This window comes from Stegostoma tigrinum, chromosome 6, assembly GCF_030684315.1.
Source record: "Stegostoma tigrinum isolate sSteTig4 chromosome 6, sSteTig4.hap1, whole genome shotgun sequence".
Taxonomy (NCBI): Eukaryota; Metazoa; Chordata; class Chondrichthyes; order Orectolobiformes; family Stegostomatidae; genus Stegostoma; species Stegostoma tigrinum.
This window is the reverse complement of record NC_081359.1, coordinates 12413157-12423973: the sequence shown is the minus strand read 5'-3', so window position 1 is coordinate 12423973 and position 10817 is coordinate 12413157. Positions and strand designations below refer to the sequence as shown.

Below are 10817 nucleotides of genomic sequence, written 5' to 3'. Positions count from 1 at the left end.
TCAGATTATGATTTAAAAGTCTTCTCGGGGAACATGAATCACAAGTTCTCCAATAGCTAATTCAACTGCGTGAAAACTGCAGAGGCTACCCAGAACAGCGCCGGCCAGATCAGGACTGGAAGGTGCAGGCAATTACCACAAGAGTGAAAACTGGAAGCAGGAATCCCAGAATTTGGTTGTTTGCTGCTTTTAAAAAGGTTTGTACAGTCTCCAAGACTTGAAAATCCTGCCCAATATCACTAGGTTTTGCCTCTGAAGCAATACATTTACACAAACATAGGAGAATTCACATTTGAATTGAAATCATAATTGGAATTATCTGCACTTTTTTGTCAATCACAGGAATTGGGTGTTGCCAGCTGTTTTAATGTTGCCCTTGGGAATGTGGTATTAAGCTACCTTCTTGAATCACTACAGTCAGTTTGCTGTACATCAACCCACAATAGTGTTAGGGAGGAAGTTCCAAGATTTTGACCCAACGACACTGAAGGAACGGTGATGAATTTCCAAGACAGGATGCTGAGTGGCTTACAGGGGAACTTGAAGGTGGTGGTGTTCCCACGTGTCTGTTGCGCTCATTCTAGATGGTAATAGTTGTGGATTTCAAAGGCCTTAAGGATCTTTGGTGAATTTCTGCAGTAAATTTTATAGCTGGTACACACTGCACTATGGACAATCAGAGGTAGACAGAGTGAATTTTTGTAGATGTCATGCCAATCAAGCAAGCTGCTTTGTCCTGAATGGAGTCTAGCGTCTTGAGTGTTGTTAGAGTTGTACTCATTCAGGCAAGTGTAAAGAATTCCATAACAGTCCTGACTTGTGTGTGGTGGAAGTTGGATAAGCCTTGGGTAGTCAAATGATGAATTACTAACTGCAGGGTCACTTGCCAGTGTTATGCTGTTAGCAGAGAGGTGAAAGAAGTCTCTGGGATTAGTCAGGTGCTTAGGCGGCCAAACTATGCAGATATCATAACAAACATACCTCTTATTTGAACAATCTTTTGATTTTTTCTTCGTCCATGAATATTTACTACATCACAGATATAGATACCAGAATCATTGTAGTTGAGTGGTCTGTTGAAAGTTAAAGTATCGTTTGCAATCTGTAAATTCTCTGGTAAAGGCCTCTCCAATCTAGATAACGAAAAATATAATTGGGAATAAATCTTCCAATAAGCCATATCAGAAACAGTGAACTAGTCTTCAGAATAATAAAAGCCTACTACACAAGCTACAAACCACCGATAAGTTCCTGACAATGCAATCGGCAGATACCCACCACCCTATAAAAGGAAAAGAGAGGCATATCTATTTGTGTCTGCTGCTTTCCTCCTACCTTCCTGTAGCTCAGTGAACAATACTTGCCTTAAGAACCTTCTCAGGACCCTTTTGAAGTGATAAAGTTGGTGTAAAAGGAAATTTATTAGTTACCAAATGCAAATTCCTCAAAGTCAAGAGATAGCCTCCTTACTTGTTGAGTTTAAGGTGATTGATCTGCTACCAGCCTGTAGAAAAGAAAATCCTCGAAACGTGCAGCACTGTTTGTTCTCTCCTCGAGTGCTCAAGAGATCTATATGGAGGTCCCAGTAGTGGAGGTTGGCTGCCCAAAGGCTTTAGCTTACCTAAACCTGTTTATCAAGAATCACTCTTCTTGCGGTAGTTCAAAGTCTACCATGTTCAGATGAGTTTTATCACAAGCAACTTTGTGTTTCTCATTCTTAAGGATGTCAACTGGTAGATCTTGTTCAGGAAGGTTGCTTTACATCTCAACACCCTTCGTAAAGTAAGTTGAGAGGTAGCAACAACAGTAATGAAAATTCTTGGGCTAGATTTAACAAATTAAGCTGGACAGGAACAGGAGGTATCTGTTGAGAACATTTTAATGTTAATAACATAATTCAGTTAGAGCTAGCAATATTGTGGAAAATGACAAATATACGCTAAGGCCAAAAGTCTGAAATTGGGTAATACCAATTTGATATACTGAGATGCAACTTTAAAACGAAACAGGATAATGAGGAGTTGAAGGAAACGCAGTTCAGAACAAGTATGTTCCTATTATCATTAAGATGTGCTCTACCAAATATCGATTTTAAATTTCATTGACTGATTCCACAAATTTTTAAAATATGGACTTTAAATCGACCTTCACATTCCTTCATGGATTACAAAGGGACATTTATAGATGACAGATACAACTATCATACTTGTTCATATCAAGGTTTACTCCAAGATCAATGACAGCCCTTCTCTGATACTGGGTCAAATGGTGATCACACAAGGAAATGAAAAGATGACACCTTCATTGTAACTAAATGCGAATCTGCATCTCCTAGAAACAAAACCTTTCAGCCCAAATGTGAGGAGAACCCAGTTGCTTGATAGGGTATCTTGGTAACCCTATTTGGAACCATGGCTTCAGCATTTGAAAACCCGTGACAGAACCATCTTTATTATTAAATATAATGAGGGACGGGATAATTGCAATCAACTGCCTGGCTCTCTTTCATGTCCATTGAGAAGGAGCATGTAGTATGTACCGTCAGGACAAAAAAATGTTAGAGACCAGTGGCGCCACACAGGGACTGAAGTGCATCATCACCCTGGACAATGCTATTTTGATTTGTTAAGTTATTAAACAATTAATTATACTTGTGCCACAGAGCCTCATCAACAGCTGTTTAACCTGACTTTAGGTTTGTTCAATTCAGTAGAAAACACAAGGCAAGCTACACTCTCTCCACAGCCATCATGACAGATTGATAGAAGGACAAAAGAAGCAACAGTCTTAACCATCCACCTACGAAGTCTCTCTCAAAAGCTAAACTGTTTGCTGTAACCAACTGGCAGCACACCTGCTACAAACAGCGATTTTTTAAAAGACAGACAGCTCGGCACATCTATCTCCAGGAGAACAACTCAAATTAATTGGCTGTCTTTAATCCAGAACGATTGATCATAAAATCAGCTGATCACTTTTTTATTGCAAAAATGTATTTTATTCATAAGTCTTTATGTACACATGTAGGTACTAAAGCAGTTCTGTACAGTCTTCAACGTACCAGGAGAAACAAACAAATATTGGAATTATACATCCCTAATGCAGGTGTGCAATACCCTGTCAAAGGGCTTCTCCTGATCTAGGCTGATGAGGCAGGTGTCTACTTTCCTGGCCTTTATGTAGGCAATCAGATCTTCCTGTTAAGTACAGCACAGGTTTGATCAGAATGAATCAGTGCTCCCAGAGCAGAGCTGATTGCTTTACAATGACCTTAGACAGGATTTTATAATCCATATTCAACAGTGAAATTCATCTAATTTCCTCATTCTGCCCATTATACTTGCAGATGAGGCTGAAGATACCATTCTTCAAAGATTCGCACACACTGTTGGCCAGAAGCATACTGGTGCATACCTCCAACTGGTTGTGGCCAAATGGTGCAGAGTCAGGACACAGAATAGGAAGAAATAGTCAGCCATCTGACATTTGCAGGTTGTGACTAGTGACCAGAAGAATCACAATTTCAGCCGAAGCTGATCACAATATGTTATCAAAGACTTGAATATGAGGAGCAAATGTGGTATTTCCAAATTTGCAGATGATCAAAGTTAAGCAGAAATCTGTTGTGATGAAGATGTAGAATAGTTTCAGAAGGGTTTTAGGCAGCATAAGCAAGTGGGCAAGAACATTGGAAAGGTGCAGTGATTAATTCATCAAGGCAGTCAACATGGATTTGTTTAGTGATGCAAACTGTGCTCTTAGTTGGCCACAACAGGCTACACCTATTGGGTTTATGAAGAAACAATACAACTTACCCGCCGCCTATAGCCGATTTTATGAATGCTGATTGTACTGAGAAAGAGGTGGCTCCACCATTCAATAACATCATGGCCAATCTAATTACTCCTTATTCCTGCCTTTTTCATATGATAGCCTTTGACACCCTAATTGTCATGGGCCTATCTACTTCAGTCTTAAAAAAAAATTCAAAGACTCTCTTCCTCAAATGTGTCAGAAGCAGAGTTTCCAAAGACTTGCCACCTGAGACAAAAATATTTTTTCTCATTTGCCTTAAATAGTGACTCCCGATTCGAGAATCTCCCACAGGCAGGCATGTCCTTTCCTCATTTCTCCTTTTGGAGATTCCTCAGTATGATGTTTGGATGACGTCATCTTTTGCTTGTCAAAATTTCTGCAGCAACAAGCCTAGCCTTTCCAATCTTTCCTCATAAGATAAGGCGAATTTTGATATTAGTCAAGTAAACATTCTCTGAATTGCTTCCAAGTATTCTTCCTTAAATAAGAAGCATGGAGTGCTCCAGATCTGTCTCACCAATGTCTTGTATAACTTCCATAATTTTGAGTTCAATTCCCCTCTCAATAAACAACTTTTGTTAAGCTTTCCCAATTACTTACTGTGCTTGCATAACAACTCTTCAGAGATTCACGCAACAGGATATCCAAATCTCACTATATTTTGAAATTCTGTAATCTTTCATCATTTACATGATATGCTTACCTCTTGAAATAGACAATATCATATTTTCCCAGATTTTATTTCATTTACTAAAACTTCAACTCACTTAATGTAGATATCCATGTTCTTAGCCTATTTATGCCCTCTTCAGAACTCTTCCTTTGTGTCATTGAATGTAGCAACTGTACTTTTAGTATCGTCATCCCAGTCAAAATTGCTGCAAGGTGAAATCCCAGTACTGATTCTAATGCCATAACCCTCATTAGATTGTGCAAATCAAAATAAATGGGATCGTTTATGCCCATTGTTTCCTGTCAGTCAGTCAGTCAGTCAATCAATCTTTTATTCATGCCAGTATTTTCTACTCATGCCACGAACCACTGTTTTTCACAATAACCCCTGAAGTACCACCTTCTCTAAAGTCTTCTGGAAATCTAAGCATATTATATTCAGCAGTTCCTCATTATCTACAATACATTTTACTTCTTCAAACTCTGGTTAATTGATTGAACATGATTTTGTTTCAGAAAGCAATACTGACTTTGATTACCTCAAACTTTTAAGTGCACTGCAATGACATCATTAATGATAATATCAATTAATTGTCAGTGAAGCTATTTAGAAGGTAAGTGAGTGGCATTTTCTTGCATTATTCAAAAGGACACAGTCTTAAAAGGTTACGTTCATTATTCTCTAATCAAACAAAATATTCAAACCAAGGGACCCTTTCTTCGTTCCACACAGCAAGATGTCGCACCTCTGTAACATCTATCACAGGCTGTCCGACCTGATCTGTCCTCATGAATTATAATCAAAGAATCCCTAGTGTGAAGATAGAGGTTAACTGGGATATTGAGTCAGCATCCAACCCCTTGACTCTATTCCCGTAACCCTGGATTTACATTAGCTAATCCGTTGAAGCCTAAGAACACTGAACACTTCAGGGCAATTTAGCACAGGCAATCCACCAAACCGGTACATAACCTAACAGACTGTGTGAAATTAAAATTAATAATGAGATTTCTCTCACAAGACAGTTTGTTTTTTGACCACAGGATTGGCGGTCCCAATGTCAACCAAAATGGTACGGTGTGCTAAGCAGTTATCATAAAATGAGAAGTGTTTAACAGGACATCAAAATATCAGTTATGAACAGCCTCTAAGTACCTTTACCTGAATTTTATCAATCGTGAAACTGGCAAATTTATTACGTACCATTATCCTGAATCACTTTATTTGAAATGGAGGGGTGCAATTATCGGCCTCTATGGAAGGTTGTTTGCATTTTAAGTGGCTTCTGAGAGATATGCATGGACATGAATAAGTCTCTGCTACTGTACGGAAAACGCAAAAAGGTCACCTTACCCCTAAAGTTCATCTTGTCAAGGTAAATTCTCTATTCCATTTTGCTTTCAGAAGTAAAAATGCTAATCTTCTACACGAGTTCAGGGATGCATGGCATCTCCTCAGGAACGAACGCAAATTTTTTGGTGTATCACCAGTAAACTTTACATCTGTCATACTCTCAAATATTGGGTTTTATGCTGTTACTTCCAAATTATAACCTCATTTGCTGGAATGAAGCAGCTTCCAAGTTTTAAATCTGAAGAGACAAGGAATTGGTATAGCTAAATTATTAGCTAATATGGGAGCTTCATTAAGGACATTTTTATTTACTGGACTCAAATTAAACAGAAAATTAATTATTCCTTAAAGTACTTTTTACATAATTTGATATCCCAAATCTTGTGACATAACAGTGATGAACATGAAGGCATTCATCACTACTGAGTGGCCACCTGGAACCATAACTTCAAGGAAGACAATTTACATAGAAATCCAGGAGGTTATAGTTCTGATATCTCCTGGAACCTATCAGTGTGTGAACACTGGCTGATTGTATGATAGACACAGTATTTGCATAGATTTATTTTGGATTGTTCCTAACTTCCCACCTCTGCTCATGTGTTCACCTATCCGCTCGCTACACCAGGTTGTCTCTCAATCCCCTCCTAGCTACTGTCTCACTAATGCTGAATAAGAGGTCGAGAGGGTATGCCATGAGAAGTGCAAAAATTAAAAGTTGAATGAAGTAAATATTTAAAACGATTAAAAAAAAAACTTGCTTATTATTGAGCTGAAGTTAACCCTTAACGGGTTTGTACGTTGTGGTGATTTTGGTGGTGGGAAAGCTGCTCAGCTGTGGGTAAGTGCACTTCCAGATACAGAAAAAGAAAGAAAGTAAAGATGACACAGGGGCCTCTGGTGGTGCAGTGGCAGCATTCCTACCTCTGACCCTAACCATCTTGAGTTCAAACCCTATCTACTCTAGAGCTATACAATAACATTTCTGGATAGGTTGATTAGGAAAATATCTGAAATGCAGAAAAAATAATTAATTAGAAATAGTTGACAAAAACTGTGATTGGGATTTGTACGCCACAAGTAATGGTTCTATTTTGGTGTTCAACAATAAATGAGGTTTCTTTCCAGTCTGGTTTCCTGAGTTATTATAGCTACTTATATTCAATTATTTCTGTAATCTATTATAGTAATGTAGAAACACAAAATACTTGCAGACATGTCAGAAGTAGTTGGTACAAGTGAATTATATACATACCTGGTCCATATATATGCAGAAGGTGATGGGTTTGCATCAGCTTTACACTTGAGTTGCACATTTTGTCGACCAACAAACCAGTTTCCATCATATCCCAGTACAGTAACTTCAGGTGCATCTGGAATAAATCAGCACATACTGGCTGTTGGAAGTTATCTCCTCAAATTAATTACAAGCTTGCCATACATTTACGTAATTATAGTAATACCTTTGTATGAAGTATTGAGAGTTGGTTACTTAGTTCAAACTTGTTCTTCCATGTGATCATGGCCAATCTGCAAACTATAAACTCTACCTTTATTGACGCATTTTTGTAAACCAAAGGGATATTTGTTTATTTTAAACTTAACAAATGAACTGGTATCAGTTGAAATTTATTGAGGAGAGTTTCAAACTTCTACAAATCTTTGGAATTAGCAGTATTTCCTGAATTCATTCATGAAAGGCCTGGTTCTACATTTATTTCAGACTCTCCCCAGTTCTATACCTTGGCCTAAAAAAAGGAACTAACCTATCTATTCCATTTAATATCTTTAAAACTGCACACAAATAACCCCTTAACCATCCAAATTCCAGGGAATATAACTAGTTGTTTAATCTCCCATTCCCACTTGAGCCTTGGAAAACCAGGTATAATTCAAGTCAATTTACGTTAAATACTGAATAAAAACTGAAAGAACTGCAGAGGCTGTAAATCAGGATCAAAATGGAAGCTGCTGGAAAAGCTCAGCAGATCTGGCAGCATCTGTGAAGAAATATCAGAGTTAACGTTCTGGGTCTGGTGACCTTTCCTCAGAACTGATGGTATCTGGGAAAATGTCGGTTTATATGCAGAAAATAGGGAGGGGAATGGGGTAGGGAGTAAACGATAGGATAGAGGCCGAAGAGAGAGAAGAGCAAATGGATAGACAAAGGAGATGGTAACGATCTGGCTAGGAGGGTGATAGCTGTTAATGGGGGCTGTTAATGACTAATAATAGGTAGGGCGTAATAACAGGCTATATGGTAACAAGGCCCTGCATGTGGGGTAGGGGGCTATGTCATTAGCCTCATAGCACCTTCCCCTGCAAACAGCAAAGGTGCAACACCTGCCATTTATCTCCTCTCTCCCCACTATCCAAGGGCCCAAATACATCCTCCAGGCTAAAAAACACTTCATCTGCACTTCCCAGAATCTGGTCTACTGCATTCACTGCTCACAATGTGGTCTCCTCTACAGTGGGGAAACAAAGTGTAGACTGGATGACCGCTTTGCAGACTTCTGCTCGCAAAAAAGACTCTGAGCTACCTGTTCCCTGGCCAACATCTGTCTCTGAGCTTCACTGGAACACTGCAGCAAGCCAACACATGCTGGAAGAACACTCATCATTTCCGCTTGGAGACCCGACAGCCCTCTGGACTCAATATCAAGTTCAGTAATTGTAGGGCCTAAATTCTCCCTTGTCCTGGCCCCCTTTTGTCTCCAAAAGGCATAAAGCCAATTAATCGTTTTCTGCCCCATCAGTCGACTCTCTATCATTAAAGCATTGGAAGGGGTCATCTGTATAATCAAAGTGCTTTCAAACATTACTTGTTCAATTACAGCCTGTTTACTGAAGCTCACTGAGCTTTGCCAGAGCCACTCAGCTAACAACTTCATTACAGTCATGCTTTAAACATGGTCAGGAGCTGAATACCAAAGATCAGTGCAGAGTGACTGTCCTCAATATCAAGTGACAGAGTATGGCATCAATGAGTCGAAGTAAAACTGAAGATAATGGAAGTCGGAAAACACTATCTAGCACAAAGGAAGCTGGTTGTTATTGTTAAGGTCTATCATCTTCATCCCAGGGCATTGTGCAGGAGTTTCTCATGGTAGTTTCCTAGACACAATCATCTTCAACTGCTTCAATGACATTCTCTCTGAGAACAGAAGTGAGGATGTTCACCGATGCTGACCAATGCTTAGTACCAAATACAATTCCTTATATACTGAAACCACTATCCTCAGGCAACAATACCCAAATACATCCAGATTTGGCTGTTAAGTAGCAAGTAACATTCCTGTCAGACAAGTGACAGGTAATGATCATCTCCAACAGGAAAGAATCTAATTATCATCCCTTGACATTCAATGCCTTTGCCATCAGAATCCTCTAACTTTCTGGGGTTACTTTTGACCAAAAACTGAACTGGACAAGCCATATAAATGCTGTGGGCACAGAGCAGGTAAGAAGTGAGGAGCTCTCTGTCTGTAATCACTTGCTATTGTCCCAATGTCTGGTCACCATTTATAAAGGCACAAGACTCAAGTGCAATGGAATATGTTCCAGTTATCTGGATGGGTGCAGCTTTAACAGCATTCTAGATGCTTTTACACTATCCTGGACAAAACAGCCCACTTAACCGTCAGTACCTTCAACATCCACTTCTTTCACCAACAATGCACAGTATCAGCAGTATGTATCTTTCTACAAAGGTGCAATGAAATAACTCACTCAGGTCCTTCAAAAGCACCTTCCAAACGTAGAACTACTACATTTACATAGAAGGGCAAATGCAGATGATGCATGGGAGCACCACCATCTGTAAGGTCACAGCTTCCTGCTTGTGGGTGTCAAAATCCTGGAATTCTTTTTAAATGTAGAGAGAACCTGCACTCCAAGTACTGCTGCAGTTGATAGCTCACCACTACTTTCTCAAAGATAATTAGGGATGGGCAATAAATGCTGGCCTACCCAGCGAGGCCTACATCCCATGGACCAATGAAAAACACTCCTCTGAAATGTTAACCATGAAGCAGAATGAAATTGAAGACAGACATTAATTCTTTTTTGTAAAGCAACATTAAATGGCCTGTCAATTGATGCATTTCATCAGGTGTGCATTTTCTTTTATTCTAACTGGAAGCTACATTTATTTCTCCATTTTATTAGTCTGGGGTTTAAAATAATTTCAGATTATGGCATGTAGGTCTTTAATTCACACTTATGAGCATTTACGCCTTCACAGAATAGTTATTCATCCAGTGTGTGTTAAGGTTCTTTAAAAGCCAAAACAGGGTCAATATGAAATTATCATTAATTTTAATTGGACTACCAGATGCAAGTTTTCCACTGTGCCATTCTTGGTCTGCCCCTTCTCCAAAAGCAAAGCGTATCCAAGTCTTGCCTGCCAATTTCAGTTTCAATCAGTTTCTGGGCGGACCCAGCTTGGAAAAATTAAAAAAAAGGGACTCATCTCCAATTCAATAGCCGTTTATTTGGGATACCTTCCAAGGTGGCCTTTTCTTTACTGAGAATAATATCTCAAAGTAATTATACACCAGTTCTGACATTTCCTTATATTTTATTAAGACTATTATGATTATCAGTTTACAAAAGGTATTATTACTTCAGACTACCTTCTCTTTTCCAATGTAATTGTAAAAGACTGTGTTGATTTTGATAAACTCTGGAAGATGCTTTTCAATGTCTTTTTGCAGCACTTCTCATCTACCGCTTTATCCTTCATTGCACTTTTTATTTTTCCCATTCGCCTGGCAGGTGCAATTTCTTTTTGCAATAGATCGCTTAATTTGATCATTCTTTTTCAAACAGATAGTTTAGTTTACATACACTTACTACGGTCACTATTCCCTAAATAATACTTCCTTTATATTGAAGTAGTATACATGTTAGTTCATTATTTAAAAAGTTGGTAGAGAGTGAAACCAGGGAACTATATTCTAATCATGGAAAT

General features: G+C 38.8%; 1 protein-coding gene across 1 annotated transcript in view; it reads right to left on the bottom strand.

Annotated features, from left to right (window-relative positions):
- The window catches only part of nectin3b (nectin cell adhesion molecule 3b), a 113322-nt gene that overhangs the window by 15994 nt on the left and 86511 nt on the right, over nt 1-10817 (bottom strand). Inside the window, exons 4-5 of the mRNA XM_048533448.2 lie at nt 7098-7215; nt 982-1133 (exon numbers count right to left, since the gene is read on the bottom strand). Coding sequence (XP_048389405.1) covers nt 982-1133; nt 7098-7215 — 270 coding nt within the window. The remainder of the gene's footprint in view (nt 1-981; nt 1134-7097; nt 7216-10817) is intronic.